The following is a 24,843-nucleotide window of genomic DNA, read 5'->3' as shown; positions in this document are numbered from 1 at the left end:
ATCCGTGCATTGCATGGGTAATTGGACAATTATTTGTTATAATTCGAGCAAGGAAAACATCATAAAACATAATTGATCTTCCAACCAATTCCATCAATTGCGCTATATAATATTTGATGTTATAATTTATATAATTGTATATCGACACAAATATTATTAAAATATTATAACAAATCCATTCTGTGCAACACACGGGCGAAAATTCTAGTAATAATAATAATAATAATAATAATAATAATAATTTGAAACTAAAATAATCAACATCAATTATTTAATGTACTAAAGAAGCATTGTATTAACACATTCATCAATAAGAAACTTGGACTATATGCCTCTAACTTTATCAATCTCTTGATTATTGTAGTGCAATCTTCCAAATCTCTCCAAGCTCTACAAAGTTGAAAAGAAATAAATAATCAATAAATTAGTATTTTCAAAAATTTGAAGGAGAGATATTTTATTAAATTACTTGCCTTACCATTCCTTTCAACAAATTTTTGAAAATAATTTCGTACATGAATTTTATAACCCTAATATCCACATTCAGTAGTTCTACTTTGTTTGGCACACTACATTTGAATTACAATACAATTATTTTTTAAAATAAAAAATAGTAACATATATGTAGTTTTACATAGTTTATTGTTGGAGGCGAAGTTACATATAGTGTATACCCCTTACGACGCAAATCGACCAGAATATCTCAGACACGATCGAACGCCTCCACCACCACTTTTGGAGGCGATTGACCCACCTCCATGATCTCTCAATGAGATAGAGTGATTAATTGGAACCGGTTGTCGTAAAAAAGAGTAAAAGAGAAGAGACAATCATAGAAAGACCAAAATATCCCTAGATAGATTACGCAGCCTCTTGACGGAAATACTAATGATAGACTAAAAGTGGAACACGTTTAATAACAGTGGTCGCAATGTGCAAAATTAATTAAGCTAAACTAAAATTAGACTCTCCCTATAACAATGGGACAAAAAATGGAATTCATTCTAAATACTAATTGTATGCAAAGTCAACTTCAAAAAAATTAAAGTATTCACACTCAGCGCGCATTAGCATCTAATCCACTGTATAGTGTATACCTCCTGCATAATTGCATTTCCTATTTCTTCAATTCCCTGCGAGATAGTGATCGAGAGAGCGCAAGCAAGCAAGCTAAGGATGATAGTCGTGGACAAAGTCCTAGAGGAACTGGTAACACAGGGGGTAAATGCTTTGGTCCAAACTGTAACAGACAATGTAAAGCGGGCTCGTGGCATAGATTCTGAGATAATAAATCTCACCTCCGAGATCGAAACGTTTACCGCCAGGCTTGGGGAAGCTTTCAAGAACCCAAGGGCCAACGACCACCATGTTTTGAGAGTAATAGTCAAAAAATTCCGAATTGTTGTTGATGAAGCCAAGGATACGATTGCCAAATACGTTGTACTGAATAAGAGACACGGAGACCATGTCATTTTAAAGTCCTGGGATAGGATTCCACTTTGTGGTAAGGTCAGCGCCTATGCGAGCGATATAGAGTCCATCAGGGCAAAGATGAAAGCGATTCGCCAAGAGCACGAAAAAGAACTTCTATATCTCATGCAGTTCGAAATCAAAGGCCAATACAATAATGTGAAAACTCTCCAGGTAATACATCAACTATTCCTTTTAAGTTCAACTATTTCAAACTATTATATTGGTTTCAGCAATTAAAATACTCCGTACTTGGATCGTATTTCGTTACATAAATATATCATATGGGATCGGATTGATGGGTAAATTGTGTAGAATATGCTTTTAAACCATAACAGGTTGCATTGTAGATAGATAGGGAGGGCTAGCTAGAGAGAACATTTATTGAACAATCATTTCTCTCATCGCCTTTCCACCCATTCTTTTAGAACAATTCCCGCTATTAACTAGTCCAATCTTTATATCGGGACCAGGATTCGTGGTGTACTATGGACTCTGTATGACATTGTTTTTTACGATAATTTATTTAATTTTGACGACGATAGTTTGGTTGTCCAATTCATGTTATCTTTGTTTTTTTTTTTTAATACTATGAAGTATGTGTATGTCTTGTTTAATGAAATTTTTTACCATAAGAGTATAAATTATGTATTTGGAACAAATTAGTAGCTATGTAACACACAACATACATATTGTGTGTCTTATGTTATTAATTTACGCGTCTTGTGTTACGAAATTCTGTGTCTATGAACATAAATTTTGTACCTAAAATCATATTTGAAAATAATTAAGTAAATATATAACATGTGTATGTGTCTTGTGTTGTGAAATTTTGTACCTTATCTTAAGAGTCTAAATTCCATACATAAAACAAATTAGTAGCTTTGTAACACACAACATATTGCATGTCTTATGTTATGAATTTTATGTTGTGAAATTCTGTGCCTATAAAGATAAATTTTGTGCCTAAATTAAATTAAAAATAAATAAATATATAAATGTGTATGTGTCTTGTGTTATGACATTCTATACTTAAAGAGTATAAATTCTATACCTAGAATAGGTTAGTATTTATGTGGATACAACCTGGAAAATCAAAATTTACATAGTGTGGATTATAAAAACAAATTATATAATCTCTTGAACTCTAAAAATCAAAATGACATCATTTCAACTTAGAGTTTACAAAGCTATGTGGACCTTATTACATGATATAAGTTTCCGAGATTGCTTAGTAAGCTTAGTACAGAACGTCCCGTCAAATTTACGGTCTTCTGAGATGTCATGCAATCATTATTGTACTGTGTGAGTGGACTATACTATCAAATAATGTACATTCAATATAAAATTAATATACTTTTAATATATTAAAAATATACATTGCATTCAGGGGATGTACATTATTTGTGTACAGGATGTACTTTATATTATATAATGTACATTTAGTACACAAATAATGTATACTTTATATATTAAAAATGTATTTTTTATTATGGTCTACACAGCACTATGTAAATTATGGTCCACACAATAATTTGCCATGTTATGTCGATCGAGTGTTTGGCGTCCATGTAGAGGTGTGAGTATCAAGGAAATTGGACATGAGTGCTTCCTCTTTCAATTCTATCATTAAATGGATATTACTCGCGTGCTAGACGACTGGCCGTGGTGTTTTGATCAGAACCTTGTGGTCTTAGCTTGCGGCGTTTAATTGTTTAAACCAGGATGAACATCTGGGGAAGGTGGCTTTGGAAACTGCTAAATTCTGGATCCAGGTTCACCACTTGCCAGTTGGATTCATGTCTAAGAAAGTGGCAATTTAAACATAAATAATGCAATTTTAATTTATTAAACACAACAATAACTAATTAATAAAGTAATAAGCCCTAATAAATAGTCAAATACATAATGCATTAATCCATAAGTTAACAACAAATTATTTATACAATGTATTAATACACACACACACATATATATATATTATGTATGTATGTGTACATAGGGTCCCATTAAGGTGCGGACCGGCCTTAACATGCGAACATGCGGACTTCTTCAGTAATGCACAATAAGTTCTCCGTGAATGTACAATAACTACTTTAGCTCCGTGACTACTACATGAATGCACCAAAACTACTACATGAATTCACGTTAATTATTACACGAATGTGTGATGCATTCGTGTACTAGTCATGAAGCTGGAGTAGTTATTGTGCATTCATGTAGAACTTATCGTGCATTACCAAAGAATTCCGCATGTTCTCACATTAAGAGATGTTTTCACCTGAATATACAGCATGAATGCAACGAATATACTCCAAGCATGCTTGGAGGACAAATGCAGACCCTAGAGTAGTTGCAGTGCATTTGTATAGTATTTTCAGTGCATTCATGTAATTCTCATGTTCTTACCTATAGACTCACAAATATTAGTAATATACACTAATATAAAGAGATGATAATCGGGCCCGAACCCGATGGGCTGGCCCAATAAAATCAAAACCGACAGAGCTATAGCTCGAACGGGTTAACTAGATAAAAAATATTAGTCCGATGAGCCCGAAACCGATAAGGCCGATGACCCAATAGGGCTAGCCCAAAATTAAATGGGCTAGCCCGATAACTCGAACTATTGAAAACTATTCTTCTTATAGAAATGATGCGAAACATAACACACATGAAATTTATATGTGAGTTCACCTTCAATATATTTTTATTACATTTTTAAATAAAATTTTAATAAATATATTACAATATAAATTATTAATAATAAATAATGAAAAGTTAAAAGCTTACTGTATATATTATATTATAGTGTAACTGTGTAAGTATATTAATTATTTTTAGTTAGAATTTAGAAATGTCGGTTTAGATTAATTGAATTATGTATAACTTTATACTCCGTATTTATTAGTGTATATGTCGTCCTAGTTTGAAATATACTTATAGTTTATTTAACATTGATATAATTTATATGTAATATTTTTATTTTTACTTTATAATTATAATATTATTAAGTTATGAAGTCTATAAAATGTATAATTTATAACTTTACTTAATTTATGTAATAAATAAAATTTACATTAGTTATATATATAATTATATTAATATTAATATAAAATTACAATTAAACGTATTAATTAAGACTTGTAAAAATTTAAAAACATAATATGACTAAGTTATATATATATATATATATATATATATATATATATATATATATATATATATATATATATGCTTGCGTTCAAGGGACCACTACTCCTTAGGTAAGAACTGTGAACTACAATATAAATGCACACAATGCACACAATCTACCTTGGAGTAGATTGTGTACATTCATGTTGGTTCTCACATTCTTACCTATGGTGCAGTTCTCATTTGATCATTAATGTGTGTGTGTGCGCGCGCGTGCGTGTGCGTTATAATTATATAACTATATAATGTTAGTGAATGATTTAAATAAATATATTGTTATACAAAAAATTTAATAAATGCCTTTAGCATTTAAATTTTTATTTTTTTGAAAATTCTTTAGCATTTAATTAATCTAGGTTAAGAATAAAGGATAAATTAAGAGTTCAATTCTTACTATTAACATTATTTTTAAATTTTAAAGCAAAATTACAAACACATTTAAACTAATAAACTTATAATGGAGGTATAGAGGTTGCCGTTTCTCCTCAAATCTCCTTCCAAAATTTAGCTTGGTTGTAAACATGAGACTCGATCTCAAACTCTGAATAATTTAAGACAAATCATAAGCATTCTTGAACTATACTTACAATATAATACTGCTTAATTAAGCTTTACTATGAGCTGAGGATGTCTTACTTCTCCACTTGTCAACATCCTTCACTACTCATCATTCACTACCTTTGATCCTTTGTTGATTGAACAATTTGATAATACTTTTATAAATGAATTTTTTTAGGGGTTTTAAATTACTAACTTAATTACACGGAGAATTATCCAAGTCTAACACACAAGAAAATACCATATTCTTACTAAAAATCCTCTCAAAGATTGTTGACCATTATAAAGCAAGAACCAATAGGATGGTCTAGCATAATTAGCAAGTGTAATTGGCACATTCAATAGGTGTACGTAACATATCGGCTCTGTTTTACAGAGCTTATTTAGGAGCTTATAGCTTATTTTGACCTATTAATAAGCTATAAGCTCTGTTTGGTAATGTTCTCAAAATAAGCTAGTAGCTTAAAATAAGAGCTTATTTTGAAATGTTACTTGGGGTAGCTTTTAAAAAATAAGCTAGTAGCTTTTTAACTTTTTTCCATCTTTATCCTTATTATTTTAAATAAATGGCATCCTTTACCCCTCTCAATTAAAACCCTTTTGACATTTTTTTTCAATTATGTTTGGTTGTAATTTCAGTTTGACATTTGTGTTTGAACATTAATTTTTGAGTTTATTACCGAAATGGTCCCTCAACTATTACAAAATTACTAATTTGGTCCTCAACAATTTTTTGTGCCCAATTAAGTCCCTCGACTTTTAAAAATTTAACCAATTTGGTCCTCCGTTTATTTTACCGTTAAACATCCGTTAAATCAGGACCAAATTGGTAATTTTTCTATAGTCAAGGGACCATTTCAGTGAAAATTAATTACCAATTTGGTCCATTGACTATAGCAAAATTACAAATTTGGTCCCGATTTAATGGATGTTTAACAGAAAAATAAACGGAGGACCAAGTTGGTTAAATTTTTCAAAGTCGATAGACTTAATTGGTCACGAAAAATTGTTGAGGACCAAATTGGTAATTTCACAATAGTCGAGGGACTATTTTGGTAATAAACTCTTAATTTTTTTATGAACTAATCTTATGAATTATAAACATTTTTTTTTACTTTATATATTTTCAAATATATGTTCTTACTTTATATTTTATTTAAAAATATTGATTTCATTATTTTATATTTTAATATATAAACAAACATATTTAAATTTAAAATTATTTAAATTGTATGAAGATGTCCTTTTTAGTCTTTTTACATTTACCAGCTTATCAAAAAGTTAAGTTTACCAAACACTTTTAAGCATAACAACTAGCTTAACAGCTCTTCAGATTTCAGCTTCGAGCTTATAGCTTTTCAGCTACTTTTAAGCTTTCAGCTACCTTTTCAGCTAGGTTTGCCAAACATAGCCATCATCTATTCTGGGCATGCATTTTCGGATTCTTTTCATTATAGGGCATATATATGCCACGTTAAAATATGAATAATTTTTTTTTCTTAATGTGATAATGAAACTCTTTACCTTCATTGACTACTCATAAATTGGTAGATCCTATAACAAGTTAAAAATTGAATTTATTTATTAATTATTAATTAAATATTAAATAAACCAATCAAATAATGACATGTATACAGATGAAGAATATTAAGCCAGAAATTTTTTACCATTAAAATATTTCTTATGAATTGGTACACTCCTTTGCTAAAAATTAGAGTTTAAACATTCAAAGATCTGCAAATAAATTTAATCTTTGTTATTATCTGATGGAATATTAGCATAAAACGGCATAGAAAGTGGCTATTTTATGATACAAATATATGTGGGGTCTACTTTCTTTTTGAGTTGGATTAAAGTAGATTCGAGTTCTTCATAGTGAGACAAAGAAATTGATACATTGTACGCTCAAAATGGATAGTAGATGAATGAGAAATTGATTCTCAAAGTAGACCCATTTGAGTTGGAAAATGAAGGTGGAAAGATTTTGTAAAAGCACTTGTCCCATGTTGGCTTGGAAAGTGGGTTTGCACCACTATATATACAAGAGCTTTTTTTTTTTTTTTTTTTAAATTCATATTGAATTGTATAGCATAGAGGCTTTCTCTAATTGAATTTTATGGGGGTTACTAATATGATTTATTTAGTGGGGGCTTTTTTAGCTGTTGATTTTGAACTGTCAAAATATGAATTTTGTTTCCTCCTCCCTCAAAATCGTTTTCTTAGAAAGAGAAATTTTGACAATCACTTCCGTAAACTGTACGGTTTGCTCGCCCATTATTGTTCTTACGGAACACTTTTGTAAATTGTACGGTTTACTCGCCCATTATTGCTTTTTTTTTTTTTAAAAAAAATCATATTGAATTGTATAGCATAGAGGCTTTCTCTAATTGAATTCTATGGGGTTACTAATATGATTTATTTAGGGGTTTTTTTTAGCTATTGATTTTGACCGGTCAAAATATGAATTTTGTTTCCTCCTCCCTCAAAATCGTTTTCTTAGAAAGAGAAATTTTGATAATCACTTCCGTAAACTGTACGGTATGCTCGCCCATTATTGTTCTTACGGAACACTTTCGTAAATTGTACGGTTTGCTCGCCCATTATTGTTTTTGTTCGCCGGACCTTTCGTTTGAGTGCTCAAACTTAAGGTCGACTGAATTTTCTTTCCTCTTCTCTCAAAATCGTTTTCTTAGAAAGAGAAATTATGACAATCACTTCCGTAATTTGTACGGTTTGCTCGTCCATTATTCTCGTTTGCCGGACCTTTCGTTTGAGTGCTCAAACTTAATGTCCTAATTTGTTTTATCCCGGGAGATTGAGCGTTGTGGTGTTGGCAAAATTTTTTTAGCTGCTGATTTTGAATTGTCAAAATATGAATTTTGTTTCCTTCTCTTTCAAAATCGTTTTCTTAGAAAGAGAAATTCTGCCAATTACTTCCGTAAATTGTACGGATTGCTCTTCCATTGTTCTCGTTCGCCGGACCTTTCGTTTGAGTACTCAAACTAACTTAAGGTTGTAATCAGTTTTATCCTAGGAGACTGACGCTACAACGTTCCTAGTGTGAAGAGTAAGAATGAATTGATTTCATTGATGATTTACACTGAAGGTATATATAGCACTCTACAAAAGGAAGTTATAACAGAATCAAAACTAAAGCCTAAAGAATAGTAAATAACAAAATCATCTAAAAACTAGTTCAGGCTATGGGTTTAACATGCCCCCGCAAGATGGAGGATCCATCGGAGACTCCAATCTTGGACCGAAAAAGTTGAAAAGGCGCACGACTCAACGGCTTTGTGAGGATATCAGCGAGCTGCTCTTTGGAGGAAAGATGACGAACAACCAAAGCACCCGACGTCACCAATCACGAACAAAGAAATAGTCAAGGGCAAGATGCTTCATTCTAGAGTGGAACACAGGATTCTTGCAGACATATACACTAAGATTATCACATAGTAAAATAGGAGAGCTTTTCAGTACCACGTGTAGCTCTCGCAAGAGATGTTGAACCCACAAAACCTCAGCAGTAGCATTCGCAAGGGCACGGTATTCTGCCTCAGTGGAAGAACGAGAAACTGACTTCTGACGCATTGACTTCCAAGAAACAATGTTACCCCCGAGGTACAAAACATAAGCAGTGGTAGAACGGCCCAAAGTGCTGGAGCCACCCCAATCAGAATCAGAAAAGGCACCCAAAGTGCTGGAGCCACCCCAATCAGAATCAGAAAAGGCAGTAAGTTGAAAAGAGCCACCCCAATCAGAATCAGAAAAGGCAGTAAGTTGAAAAGAAGTGGTACCTTTGGAATCAGAAAAGGCAGTAAGTTGAAAAGAAGTGGTACCTTTGAGAAATAGCCCATGGAACAATGTCCCTTTAAGGTAGCGTAGAACACGCTTCGCAGTGGACCAATGAGTCGTAGATGGTGCATGCATAAACTGTGACAAACGATTCACAGCAAACAAAACATCTAGACGAGTAATGCTCAAATATTGCAACATACCAATAAGCCTGTAATAACCTGTAGGATCAACAACTGTAGAAGAGTCCGGCAAAGGGAGAACCTCTGAAGAACTCATGGGCGTGGAAACTGGCTTAGCACCATCCATGTGAAATTTGACCAAAATATTAGAAATATATTGTGATTGGGACAAAAACATACCAGCCATAGTCGAAATGACATCCACACCTAGAAAATGATGAACATGACCCAAGTCTTTCAATGCAAAGGCATTAGACAATGCTCGTACACACTGCTCAACACATACAACACTACTCCCGGTCAGTAGGATATCATCGACATACACCAAAATGTACATGAGAATGCCATTAGCTGAGTAAACAAATAAGGAAGTTTCTGCCTATGACTTAACAAAACCATAACGCAACAAAAAACGGCTAAGCTCAAGGTACCAGGCTCGCGGTGCCTGTTTAAGGCCATACAAAGCTTTTTTAAGCTGAAAAACATGAGAAGGAAAATCCACATTAACATAACCCGGTGGTTGTTCCATAAAAACAGTTTCAGTCAACGTTCCATTCAAAAATGCGCTATTAATGTCTAACTGCCGTATAGGCCAATTATTATGCAATGCAAAAGAAATAACCACACGTATAGTAACAAGTTTCATTACTGGGCTATATGTTTCAAAGAAATCACGCCCAGCTTGCTGTAAATACCCCTTTCGCTACAAGCCGTGCCTTATACTTGTCAACAGAACCATCTGGCTTACATTTAACCCGGAACACCCATTTGCACCCAATTACCGGTTTGGATTGTCATGGTACCAAAACCCAAGTGATATTCCGTAGTAAAGCCTCATACTCTTCGTCCATTGCCATACGCCACAAAGGATCTCTCAACGCTTGGGTGATGGTGTTAGGTTCAAGACGAGGAGGTAAGGGATGTACTGATGAGGCGGTATTGACAAATGAAAGACCAAAATATTTAGGATTAGGCTTGCGGTTCTGGACAGGTCGAGTAGTAGGTACCTGACGTGGAGCGACTACCGGTGTGCTACTAGACGAAGTTGGAGTGGGGGATGATGCCGATGTGGGGAACGACGCCTGAGGAGGGGATGACGCCAGTTCAGGGGACGACATTGGTGGATGAGATGACGCTGGAAGAGGAGATAACGTCGGATTAGGGGATGACGCCGAAGGAGGCGATGACGTACGTGGTGGAGACAACACCGGAGAACGACTACTGGGCGACGAAACATGAGCTAATGGCGATGGAGGTGGCACGGACGTTGGTTGAGACTGGAAGAGATCGACCGCCGGCGGAGGAGTTGCTATCGGCGACGGAGCTGGCACGGACGGTTGAGAAACCTGAAAATCATACGTAGGAGTTGTATTTGCATGTCTAGACGGACGTGGCTGTGTAACTAGATTGGAAAATGGACAAACATTATTTGTGACTCGAGAGGTTGAAATTGCAGAATCATCCACATTTAGAGTTTTGTAGGGAAGTTGGGTTGGAACAAATTTAACATTCGTAGAGAGAAAACCTTTTTTTTTATTAGGTTCATAGCATTTATAGGCAGACTTTGAATTTGAGTAACCCAAAAAAATACAAGAAGATGATTTAGGCTCAAGTTTATGTGAGCGGTACGATTTTAGCCAGGGAAAACATAAACATCCAAACGGCTGGAGCTTAGCATAATTGGGTTGAGTTTTATATAAGACAGCAAAAGGAGATTGGTTACCCAAGATAGGTGTGGGCAACCTATTTATGAGATAAACTGCAGTTTGGAACGCATGAGACCAAAAAGACAAAGGTAAAGAAGCTGAATGTAATAATGACATACCAGTCTCAACTATGTGGCGGTGACGACGTTCAGCCGTTCCGTTATGCTCAGGGGTATGAGGGGGAGTGGTGAAATGAAAAATCCCCTCATTATTAAATGTAGGAACAAGTTTAATGAATTCTCCTCCATTATCTGAGAATATTGAGAGTATTTTTTTATTGAAATAATTTTCTACAAGTCTTTTGTACTGTGGAAAAATAAGAGCCACATCTGACTTTTTTTTGAGTGGGTAGAACCAAATGTATTTTGTAAAGTGGTCAACAAAAATAACATAGTAAGTATAGCCATCAATTGATTTTTGTGACGAGCTCCAAACATCAGTATAAATTAGTTCTAGAGGCGAGCTCGCCATAGAATTTTTTACAAAGGGTAATTTGTGGCTCTTATTAATGTTGCAAGAAATAGAGTGAAAACGATTTAATGGAAAGTTGGAAACATTGAAGCAACGACTTAAAACAGAACAAGTATTTTATTAGAGGGGTTACCCAAACGATGATGCCAATCTGACAGAGACACCAAATTCGTTGCATTGACTTGAGGCATAAATGAGGTAGGAGCGTAATAGACACCATCAACGGTCTCCCCCTGCATCAGTGGTACCCCCGTTCGACAATCCTTCACGAGAAAGAAATTAGAGAAGAATTCAATCGAAATAGAGTTAGCGTGGCATAATTGAGAAACAGACACTAAATTCCTATGTAACGTAGGAACACACAAAACATTATTAAGGGAAAGAGGTCGGGATGGTGTAGAAAGGGTAGTGTGACCAATATGAGTTATAGGAAGACACTTACCATCACCCAGGCGTATCTCATCTGGACCACCATATTCGCTGAAAGTATGTAGCGGTGAAGTACTCGACGTGGTATGGTGAGAAGCGCCACTATCAAATAACCACGGGTGTGTCAGCATAGGTTGTGTCGTAGACGTATTGACAGACGGGGTCGGGCTCGAGCTTGCGGATTGAACATGCGAGGTATTATTCTCTGTCAAAAATCGGATTAGCTTACGACAATAACGTACCTCATGTCCAGGAATATTACAGAACTTACACACCAAACCATTCTGGGAGGCTCGTCCACTGTTGTAATTTTGCCACGGTGGTCGAGAATTGTTATTTGCAAACTGACTACGATTGTGCCGATTCATATAAGAATTACCTTGAGATGAACGACCATTGTTTGAGGACCGTTGAGTAACATTCGCAATGGCAATAACATTCTGCCGGGACTCATCTGCTTCCTTTAGCATACGCTCATGGTCTGTGAGTATCTCAAAGTGCTCAAAGAGTGATAGTGAAGACTCTCGGACACGTACAGCTGATACAACAGAGTTGTATTCTTCACCAATCTGAGTAAGAATGTGAACCGTAAGATCTTCATCGGACACTGGGCATTGTGCGAGAGCAAGATCATCAGTAATGACCTTCATATCGTTCAGATAATCAACAATGGATCGATTACCTCGTGGATTACGGGCTAACTTGGATTTAAGCGAGACAATTCGCCCACGTGAGGTGTTTGCAAAGCACGTTGTTAATGACTCCCAAGCTGCATGAGAGGTTTCAGCGGAAGAGATGAGTGGTTGAATGGGGTCAAGCTTCCAAGGAGGACACTAATTATAATTTGATCTTGACGGTACCAATTTGTATAGCTAGGATTTGGAATAGATTTCGCGACATCGGAAAACTGGGATGGGGCTACAGTACTTCCATCAATGTAGCCTAGTAAATTGAAGCCACTTAAAGTGGCTTTGATTTGTCGTCTCCAAACTGAAAAGTTGGAGGAAGTAAGCTTAATAGGGAAATTCGCAGGAGCAGTAATTTGGACTATGGGTGTATAATTGCGGTTGTTTCAGTTGTGGTAGACATTGTGTAGCAATGTAGGCTAAGGAAAAGGAAAAGAGTAAAAAAAAAAAGTAAGAATAGTTGCTAGCTCTTGATACCATGTAAAGAGTAGGAATGAATTGATTTCATTGATGATTTACACTGAAGGTATATATAGCACTCTACAAAAAGAAGTTACAACAGAATCAAAACTAAAGCCTAAAGAATAGTAAATAACAAAATCATCTAAATACTAGTTCAAGCTATGGGTTTAACACCTAGCACCCTCAGAAAGTAGCGAATCGGTTTTAAGGAAAATATGTGTACAAACAACTTGGATTTATGTTTCTTTTTGTTGGGTTTAAACCGCAAGTTTAAAGAAACCCTTTATGGTTATATATATATATATATATATATATATATATATATATATATAGGGTCATAATCGGGTGTGGCCGCACCTTAACATGCGGTCAGTGCGGCCTCACTACTATGTATACAAATACACACCACTCAATGATATAAAATGCACCACTCAAATATGCATCATTAGGTACGTATCACCAGAAAACACACCACTAGGTATGCAAATATACACCACATAGTATTAGCAAATACACCATTAGGGGCAGGGGAGTTATGGTGCATTATTTTGGGTGTGTGGTGTGTTTTATGCTGTTTTGTGTATTTTCATTGTGGTGCGTTTTCTAACATTGAGTGGTGCATTTTTTAACATTGAGTGGTGTAAACCGCACCGACCGCACGGAAAGGCGCGACCACATTTGAACAGATTTCTATATATATATATATATATATTTGATATATCGACTTATTCAACGATTACCAACATTATCGTCTTAGCACTTGATCAGTAATGTTTTTTTTTTGGTTCCTTCTTTACACGTTCAGGCTCGACCAACAGCTGAGGAAAACAAAGTATTCGGCTTTGAAAAAGATTTGGAAGCAGTAAGATCTCGTTTATTAGGGGCATCCGATAATTTTGATGTCATCCCAATTATTGGGATGACTGGTACTGGAAAAACTAGATTTGCCAGAATGCTTTTTGACGAACTAAGCACTCTCAACGATTTGGTTTGCATTTGGGTTCCTGTTTCAAAATGGTGTGATAGAAAACATAAATTCATTAGCATCATATATCAAATCACTAAGAGTACTGAAGACTTAACCACCAAGTCTGAAGAAATGTTGAAAGATACCATTCAGACCCTTTTAAAGGACCGAAAGTACTTCATTATATTGGATGATGTATGGGAAAGAAAAGATTGGGATTCTTTACAAACTGCATTCCCTAAAAACATGAATGGAAGTAGAGTCTTGGTGACTACCAGGCATGACAATGTGGTTGATTCTACCTGGAAATCTCATAATTTAAGAAAGTTAAGTGATACAGATGGTTGGTCGCTTATTAAAAATAATGTTTTTGGTACAGAGGGATGTAGTGACAAAGTTTTAAAAAAGCTCGGGCTACAAATAGCAAAAAAATGCAACGGATTGCCACTAGCTCTAGTTGTGGTAGCTGGTATCCTACGCAAATGTATAACTTCTAAGGACTGGCAACGAGTGGCTGATAATCCGCTTCTAGAAATTAATCGAGAAGACCAAAGCTACCATGAGCTAGTAAAGTTGAGCTATGATGATTTGCCTCATGAGAAGTTGAAAAATTGTTTCCTGTATTTTGCATATTTTCCCATGGGACATGAGATTGCTATATGGAAGTTGGTTCGTTTGTGGATAGCTGAAGAATTCATTCCAATTGTAAATGAGTGGGGATACCCTTTAGACAATGTAGAAGTTGAAGCTCAAAAATACTTGAATGATCTTGTTGATAGAAATCTTGTGAAGGTGATAAGAAGAAGAGCAGATGGTAAAATAAAAACATGCCGCATCCATGACACATTGCACGAGTTCTGCAAAAACGAAGCTGCAAGGAAAGATTTATTCCACATAATGGATGAGGGGCAAAGATTAGATGATGAGAATACTTGTTCATCGTCAACTCGCCGTCTTGGTTTCCACTCCTTTACTGCAGACATACTTGATGATGCAACAGAAGATAAATCATCTGCAGGTTTGTTCCTCAATTGCTACAACCAAAGGAGGAGTTCATATCGGTTTGGCAAACATATCCGTTCTTTGTTGCTGTCTTCCACACAAAAGAGTGAGACTCGTCTTGCACATGAGAAATTAGCAACCATCCCAAACAGCTTTCCACTTCTTAGGGTGTTGAATATTGAATCCATCAATTGTGACTTGTTGCCGAACGAGGTGTATGGCTTATATCTTCTCAAGTATCTTGCCATCACAAGCAATCTCAATCTCCTCCCCGAATCATTCAAAAATCTTCGTGAATTGGAGACTTTAGTGATCAAAACCACAGCAAGGACCCTACAAATTGAGGGAGGCATATGGAACATGGAAAAGTTAAGACATGTACGCACCAACACCTCTACTCAATTACCCTTTCCTCCCAAAACTAATAACTCTGGAGGAAAAACTATTCGCACACTTTCTACAATATCACCCACAAGTTGCACAAAAGAGATCTTTAGTAGAACGCCCAATCTCCAAAAATTGGGTGTTCGTGGGAATTTATCTAAACTTTTAGAGGAAAAGAAAAATATTTGCTTGCTCAACAATCTTGGAATGCTCAAGTGCCTTGAAAACTTGAAGCTCTATGGACAGTATAATAAAGTGTTAACTGTTCCTATTCTAGACAAGTTTGCATGTAAGCTAAAAAAGTTGAGCTTCTCCGGCACACTGTTTAAGTGGAAAGACCTAGCAGTATTGGGGTTGTTGGAGGAGCTTGAGGTGCTGAAGTTGGATGACTATGCATTCAAGGGGAAGAATTGGGAACTAAGCAATAATGTTGTTTTCGGAAGGCTTCAATATCTCCGCATTGGAAGGACGAACCTAGTAACTTGGAAGCTGGCCACCCATATCAGCTTTCCTGTTTTAAGAGGTCTAGTCCTTCGAAACTGCAGCTCCCTTGAAAGAATTCCAGAATGTTTTGGTAACGTACATACCCTTAAGGTAATGGAATTGTTTCACATGAGTGAAAATGCAGTTAAGTCAGCAAACGAGATCAAAGGAAGAAACGATGAAATCAAGCTCGTCATAACCTCTGAAAAGGTAATTACTAATTATAATAAATATAATTAATATGCACTCGATCAGATATCAAATAATGCATGCATTTAATTCCTGTTGTTAACGTACAGAGAGAGGTACCAATGACGGCAGCCATGGACATGGTGATAGAGCAAGAGGTAAGTGAGGCGGTAGATAGGCTGGTTCAAACTGTAGCCGCATACAATAATAATAATAATGTGAAGCAGAGTTGGGGGATTCCTCTTGTGGTCCTAGATTCGGAGATACAGGATCTGACATCCGACATCGAAACGTTTAACGCCAGGCTGGTGGAAGCTTACAAGAACCCATTTGCATGTGTGGATGTTTTGATAGTCAAAAACTTCCAAACTGTTGTGAATAAAGCCGAGGATGCGGTTGCCAACTACATTGCACTGAAGAAGAAGATGTACGAAGACAAAGCCTTGAGAACTTTTCCGCTACCAATCAATATAAAAAAGTTGAAATCTTGTGAGAGTGAGATCCAGTCTGTTAAGACAGAGGTGGATATGATTCGCCAACAACACCAAACTGACCTTCAATCCCTCATCAGCATGTACAAAACCCGAGGAGTTCAGCTATCTATCCAGGTACGTACGTATAGTACATTATATATATATATATATATATATATATATATATATAATAAATTATGAGCAATCCGATCCGTGCAGTGTGAGCATTATTATAGTTGTATTTTCTATATATTTCTACAGAGAGAGGGACTGATGACAGTCATTGACAAAGTGATAGAGGATATAAAGGTGGTGATAGAGAAGCTGGTGAAAATTGTCGATGAAAACCTGGTTTGTTACGGCCCGCTGGAGTCTGAGCAGGCAGAGATACAGGACATGACCTCCCTCATTCAAGGGTTTAAAGAGAAGCTAGTGAAAGCTTGCAAGAACCCATATGCCAATGAACACCGTGTTTTGAGAGTAGTTGTGAAAAAATTCCGATTGCTTGTGAATGAGGCGTGGGATGCGGTTGCCAACTACTTTGCACTGGAGAAGAAGCATCAAGGAAAACATCTCTTACAATTGGACAACTTTGCATATTTAGCAAAGCCCAGAGTCCATGTGAGTAAGATCCAGTCCATTAGAGCAAAGATGAAAAGGATTGGCAAAGACCACGATCAAGACTTTCTATACCTACTTGACTACAAACACATTGATCTGCGCCCACCCAAGGTACGTATGTACCACAAAAACTTACCTACTATTCTCAAATTATCATTATTTCAAATCATTTCATTTGCGTTAGTTGTTCAATTCAAAAATTGCCATTCATTCAATTCAGTTACGTTCTAAGAATCTAAGCGCATTTAATTTACATTCATAACTCTACATTTACAAATTCTATACTCCATATTCACAATTTGAAACCTTCACATTCACACATTTCAGGGCTATATATTTAGTATTTTTATTTAAAAAAAAAATAGTGAAACGGCATCGTATTAGACTCAGGTCCACCTTGCAAGGTGTACTTGGGTCCACGGCATAATTTGCAGCTACGTGGACCATGGTCCAAACAATAATGATTTGCAAGCCGGGTGGGCGAGCCTAAAAAAGGCCGGCCTATCTCCACCTTAGGCCCGCGAGGCTAAGCAAAGCCCGCCAAAATTAAAAAATTTGAAACATAAATAAAAATTAGAGTTAATTCCATTTTTGGTCCTAGATTTATAGGTGCCAATCCACTTTTAGTCCTTTTTTATTAGAACATCCACTTTTGGTCCTAGTGTTATTGTGACAGGACCATTTTTGGTCCTTTATCAACAAATCAGTTTAAATATCGTTAAATACAAGGACATTTCGATCATCAATTATAAATGTTTTCAAAAACATAAACATAAAAAATATAGCGGTTTAACATACTTTGTATAGAAATTATTGAAATGTCTTTGTATTTAACGATATTTCAACAATTTTGTTGATGGTGAACTAAAATTGGTCATGCCACAATAACACTAGGACCAAATGAGGATTTTTTAATAAAAAATGACTAAAAGTGGATTGTCTCCTATAAATCTAGGACCGAAATTGGAATTAACTCTCAAATTAATATAAAACTGATAAAAAGCATATACTAAACTAATTTGAAAATTTCAAACATACATTATGCATTTTTAATTAATTTGTTCAACACAATAATAACTAATAAAGTAATAAGTTCTAATAAACTGTCAAATACATAATGCATTAATCAATAAGTCAATAAAAAATCATTTATACAATATATTAATTAGTAATACACTTTTTGTCAATATAAAAAAAAACATATATTTATATATGTAATTATATAAAAGTTAATATTACAAATAGTCCTCTTGACTATTGGGTTAGTACTCCTTTTAGCTCTCGACTTTCAATTTGACCAAAATACGTAGTACCTTAACTTTTATTTTTTATTTTTTTACCACAAATAGTCCTCCATTGAATTTTTTGTTTAATGACGGTCAAATCTAGGGGTATTATCATCAAATTAATTAATATAATTATGATTACATCTTTCAAAGAATTATGTGAGTTAATTGAATATGATTATGATTACATCTTTTAAGAATTATATGTCAACATAATTAATTTCAATATTAATAAAAGTTAAGTTAATAGATATAAAAGTCATACTGTAAAATGTAAAGTAAAATTATTATAAATATATAAAATATTTTTATATTGTTAAGCTAAAATATTCTTCTTCTTAAACTAAAATCGTTACAGTGGCACAAAGAGTCAACAATTGCCTCCACTGAGGCTCAAACCCACTCCCATCATTCATGTGGGAGTGTGAACCGGGACACCGGGTGCCACTAGACCACAAGGTCTTTGGCTATGTGGTAATATTTGATTGGATATTGTTTATATTTGATTATTGAGTAGATTTCATTTTTGGTACGATCGAGTTATCAAGTCAACTATTTGAACAACTAAAATCTCTAAAACTTTAATGCTTGTTGTTATCAAGTCAACTATTTGAACAACTCGGTTGGAAATTTTTCCAAAATGCATTTATTTAACAATTATAATTGATGGTGTTGGGATACTTGGGTTAGGCAGTCTGGCATTAGGCTCGAGCAATCCATGGATCACATTCATATTAAATTAACCCACTTATTTTCTAAAAGAGATAATCATAATCATATTAATTGATTTGACAATAATAACCTTTTTTTTTAAATAACCATTTAACAGAAATTATAACAGATGAATATTTGTTTGTGGTAAAAAAATGAAAGTCATTGATCGAATTGAAAGTTGAGGACTAAAAAGAGTACTAACTCAATAATTAGATGATCATTTGTAATATTAATTACTCTATATAAAATTATGTATATATACACACTAATGTTAGTAATGTATACATACTAAGCGGACTTCAGTGCACCTCGCCAAAATGGTTAGATTTGGCGAGACAGACTAAAAAGCACTATAGTTTGACAGGCTATAAAATTCAAAGTTTGTTCCGCCCTTTTGTGGTTCAAAGGCAAGTATTAGAATTAATTTGAACATTTGGACAGTGCACATTGTACTAATGATTTGAAAGTGAATTTCAATTTTGTTTCCTTTCACCCTCGGCAAATTATGCTGTGGACCCAGGTCCACCTTGCAAGGTGGACTGGGTCCAAAACTACGTTGTTTTTGTCGTTTTTGTCCTTTTTTCTTTTTTTTTTTTAATTAGTAAACATATTGCTGAATATAGAGTTATCAAAAAATGTGTGAATGTAGAGTATAGAAATTGTGAATGTAGATTTATGATTGTGTGAATGTAGAGTTGTCCAGAAATGTGTGAATGTGGAGGTTTCAAATTGTGAATATGGAGTATAGAAATCGTGAATGTAGAGTTATGCATGTGTGAATCTGTAATAGAGTTAAGAAGTTCTAGCAACTTGTCAGTCATTATACTATGGATCATGGTCCACAATACATTGTGGACCATGGGTCATGGTTGATACTGAAGTTGTGTGAAACTGATACTGCAGTTGTGTTGAAATGATACTGCAGTTGTGTTGAAAGGGAACTGCAGTTGCGCGGAACAGAGGCCGTGTCATCCATCTGGAACTGCAGTTGCGCGGAACAAAGGCCGTGTCATCCATCTGGAACTGTAGTTGTGTTGAACGGATACTACAGTTGTGTTGAACGGATACTACAGTTGTCTTGAACGGATGAATGGGCTCTGTTCCGTGCAACTGCAGTTTCCTTTCAACACAACTGCAGTATCCTTTGAACACAACTGCAGTATCAGCTATGATCGTGGTCCACAATGCATTGTGGACCATGGTCCACCATATAATTTGCACAACTTGTAGCCCTGTAATGTGTGAATGTAGAGTTCTCAAGTTGTGAATGTGGAGTATAGGACTTGTGAATATAGAGTTTTGAATGTGTGAATGTGGAGTTTACAAATTGTGAATGTAGAATATAGTGTATGTAAATGTAGAGTATAGTTACTAAACATATAATCCTGTAATGTGTAAATGTGATGTTTACAAATTGTGAATGTAGAGTATAGTGTATGTGAATGTAGACCCAGGTACAAGGTGGACCTGGGTCCACGGCATAACAATCCTTCACCCTCCCACAGCACTTGATTAGTATGGGTTTCGTGTTTTCATGAATTTTCTCCTTTAAATTTTCAGGGTGGACCGGTGCATGAAAATAAGATAGTGGGTTTTAAGAATGATTTGGAAACCATAAAAGATCGTTTATTGGAGGGATCCAATAATTTCATTGTCATCCCAATTGTGGGGATGGGTGGTACTGGCAAAACTACCCTTGCTTTAATGCTTTTTAAAGACCCGGAAATTAAACAAAAGTTCACCGATTGCCGCATATGGGTTCATGTTTCACAGTGCTTTAATAGAAGGCAAGAATTCATCAACATTCTATCTCAAATTACCAAGCATACAGAAGACTTTAGCATGGATTCAGAAGATGAATTGGGAGATAAAATAAAGAATTTATTGAAGGCTAAAAGATACTTCATTGTATTGGATGATCTATGGGGAAAAGAAGTTTGGGATTCTTTGAAAGTTGCATTTCCAGAAAATTTGAATGGAAGTAGAGTCCTGATGACTACCCGAACTCATATCTTTCTAGAAAATCCTACCTGGAAATCTCACGAGTTACGATTGTTAGGCGACGATGATGGTTGGTTGATAATAGAAAATCATGTTTTTGGTGGAATGGGCTGCAGCGACTCGTCATTAGAAGCTGTCGGGAAAAGAATAGCAAAACAATGCCAAGGACTACCGCTTGCTATAGTACTGGTTGCTGGTGTCCTACGAACGTGTACAACTATTGATGACTGGCAACGAATTGCTGATTCAGGAATTCCTCAAGAACACCAGAGTTTCCACGAGCTAATAAAGTTGGGATATAAATATTTGCCTCATGAGATGTTGAAAAATTGCTTCCTATATTTTGCATATTTTCCCCAAGGACATGATATTGATGTTTGGAAGTTAATCCGTTTATGGATTGCCGAAGAATTCATTCCAACTGTAGATGAGTTTGGATACCATTTAGACGTAGAAGTTGAAGCTCAAAAATATTTGAATGATCTTGTTGATAGAAATCTTGTGATTGTGAGGAAAAGAAGAGCAGATGGTCAAATAAAAATGTGTCGCATCCACGATGCAATTCATGATTTCTGCAAAATTGAAGCTACAAGGAAAAATTTATTTAAGGTAATAGATGATGAGGTGCAAAAGTTAGATGATGAGAATACTTCTTCTTCTTCTTCAACTCGTGGTCGTCTTTGTTTCCATTCCTCTACTATGGACATATTATTAGCTGCAGAAAAGAATCCATCTCATTTCTACCTCAGTTGCTACAACAAAAGGAGGAGTAGGAGGAGTCCTTTTGGTAAACACGTCCATTCTTTGTCGGCATTTTCCTCAGAATGGGATGAGATTATTGATGTGACACAAGAGCAGTTAGCAACTATCTCAAACACTTTTACACTTCTTAAGGTGTTAAATATTGAGCAACAACTCATTAGGTCTAGCTTGCTACCGAATGATATTTATGGCTTGTATCTTCTCAGGTATCTTGCTATCACAGCCAATAATCTCAATTTCCTGCCTAAATCATTCAAACATCTTGGTGAATTGGAGACTCTGGTAATCAATACCACAGAACCGAGGCTACAAATTGATGGAGGCATATGGAACATGGAAAAGCTAAGGCATGTCCACACCAACACTCCTATGCAATTACCGTCCCCTCACAAAAATAGCTCCGGAGGAACAAGCATCCGCACACTTTGTATAATATCACCAGCAAGTTGCACAAAAAAGATCTTTCGGAAGATCCCAAATCTCCAAAAATTGGGTGTACGTGGAAATTTATCAGAGCTAGGGCTTCTGCAGCAACAAGGTCATCAAGAAGTTTGCTTGTTCAACAATCTTCTTCAAATGCTAAACTGCCTAGAGAACTTAAAGCTTCATGCAAACTCTGAGAAAGTGGCGTTAAAGGTCCCAATGTTGGATAAGTTTGCAAGTAAGCTAAGAAAGTTAACCCTGTGTGGTACATTGTTTCAATGGAATGACATGACTGTATTGGGATCACTGAAGACGCTTGAGGTGCTCAAATTGGATGACAATGCCTTCTCTGGAGAACTCTGGGATCTAAGCCCTGATGTTACTTTCAAACGACTTAAGTATTTACGCGTCGGAAGGACAAACCTAGTAACATGGGCATCTAAGAATGAAAGCTTTCCAGTGTTAGAACGTTTAGTACTTAGAAGCTGCATTTCCCTACAAAATATTCCATCTGCTTTTGCTTACGTACCCAATCTTAAAGTGATGGAATTGTTTCGCGTGCATGAAAGAGTAGCTAATTCTGCAAAAGAGATTCATCATGAAATACTCGCCGACGGTAGAGTAGTTAACCTCTTCATCACCCCTCTTCCGCCACAAGCAACAGAAGTAAGTGGTTACTAAATATATATATATTCCAGAAAATTAAAGAAGATATATATTTCAAAGGTAGAATATTAATTAATTTTCACATTGAGTATTTTAATTTAAAGAGAAAAATAACTATTGTATGATTATAAGTTGTTAATATATATGCACGCTAGCAGAGGTTGATTGCTATTTGCTAGAAGAATTGAATTTTGCTCTTTCAATATTATTCCATTCCTTCAAATTAAAATAATGTATTGTTATTCAATTCCTACATAAAGGTACATGAGCAAGCATATGGGGAGCAAAATGTGAACACTATTGGATCCGACATTCCCAGCACCTCTAATCCCAAACAAGAAATAGTAAGTAATTTATACCTCTGTTTCAATTGGTTGATCACATTTTTTTTTTTAACTATTAGGTTTTAAAATATTATTTTTAGTTTCTTAGATATAACAAATTAATTAATTATTTTTAAGTATTACAAAGTAATAATTATTCTTAGGGTGATTTCAACTAAGCAAGTTGTATATTTAATTTTTCTTCAGGTACGTGTGTGACTTTTAATGGTTTGGGCAGTGATGATGTGAATTTCTTTCTGAAATAAAAGGATAGAAGTTGGTGTACGTGTTAAGCTGGCTGGATGGTGTAGTATATTTCATTGGGATTTTGCTTAGTGACNCAAAAAAGATCTTTCGGAAGATCCCAAATCTCCAAAAATTGGGTGTACGTGGAAATTTATCAGAGCTAGGGCTTCTGCAGCAACAAGGTCATCAAGAAGTTTGCTTGTTCAACAATCTTCTTCAAATGCTAAACTGCCTAGAGAACTTAAAGCTTCATGCAAACTCTGAGAAAGTGGCGTTAAAGGTCCCAATGTTGGATAAGTTTGCAAGTAAGCTAAGAAAGTTAACCCTGTGTGGTACATTGTTTCAATGGAATGACATGACTGTATTGGGATCACTGAAGACGCTTGAGGTGCTCAAATTGGATGACAATGCCTTCTCTGGAGAACTCTGGGATCTAAGCCCTGATGTTACTTTCAAACGACTTAAGTATTTACGCGTCGGAAGGACAAACCTAGTAACATGGGCATCTAAGAATGAAAGCTTTCCAGTGTTAGAACGTTTAGTACTTAGAAGCTGCATTTCCCTACAAAATATTCCATCTGCTTTTGCTTACGTACCCAATCTTAAAGTGATGGAATTGTTTCGCGTGCATGAAAGAGTAGCTAATTCTGCAAAAGAGATTCATCATGAAATACTCGCCGACGGTAGAGTAGTTAACCTCTTCATCACCCCTCTTCCGCCACAAGCAACAGAAGTAAGTGGTTACTAAATATATATATATTCCAGAAAATTAAAGAAGATATATATTTCAAAGGTAGAATATTAATTAATTTTCACATTGAGTATTTTAATTTAAAGAGAAAAATAACTATTGTATGATTATAAGTTGTTAATATATATGCACGCTAGCAGAGGTTGATTGCTATTTGCTAGAAGAATTGAATTTTGCTCTTTCAATATTATTCCATTCCTTCAAATTAAAATAATGTATTGTTATTCAATTCCTACATAAAGGTACATGAGCAAGCATATGGGGAGCAAAATGTGAACACTATTGGATCCGACATTCCCAGCACCTCTAATCCCAAACAAGAAATAGTAAGTAATTTATACCTCTGTTTCAATTGGTTGATCACATTTTTTTTTTTAACTATTAGGTTTTAAAATATTATTTTTAGTTTCTTAGATATAACAAATTAATTAATTATTTTTAAGTATTACAAAGTAATAATTATTCTTAGGGTGATTTCAACTAAGCAAGTTGTATATTTAATTTTTCTTCAGGTACGTGTGTGACTTTTAATGGTTTGGGCAGTGATGATGTGAATTTCTTTCTGAAATAAAAGGATAGAAGTTGGTGTACGTGTTAA

The 24,843-nt window shown here is 35.2% G+C and overlaps 1 protein-coding gene across 1 annotated transcript; it reads left to right on the top strand.

Moving 5' to 3' along the window:
• The first annotated feature begins 1,088 nt into the window (after positions 1 to 1,088).
• Positions 1,089 to 24,818, top strand: LOC116006701. Its single transcript, XM_031247180.1, has 8 exons — positions 1,089 to 1,644; positions 13,760 to 16,000; positions 16,090 to 16,587; positions 16,714 to 17,184; positions 20,634 to 22,295; positions 23,598 to 24,227; positions 24,488 to 24,571; positions 24,758 to 24,818. The coding sequence occupies exons 1-8, from the start codon at positions 1,177 to 1,179 to the stop codon at positions 24,767 to 24,769; spliced, it is 6,066 nt and encodes a 2,021-aa protein (XP_031103040.1). The 5' UTR covers positions 1,089 to 1,176; the 3' UTR covers positions 24,770 to 24,818.
• The last annotated feature ends 25 nt before the right edge of the window (positions 24,819 to 24,843 follow it).

Source organism: Ipomoea triloba, chromosome 15 (assembly GCF_003576645.1).
Source record: "Ipomoea triloba cultivar NCNSP0323 chromosome 15, ASM357664v1".
NCBI lineage: Eukaryota > Viridiplantae > Streptophyta > Magnoliopsida > Solanales > Convolvulaceae > Ipomoea > Ipomoea triloba.
Note: the sequence above shows the minus strand (reverse complement) of the source record. Positions and strands in the feature narration are given on the sequence as shown.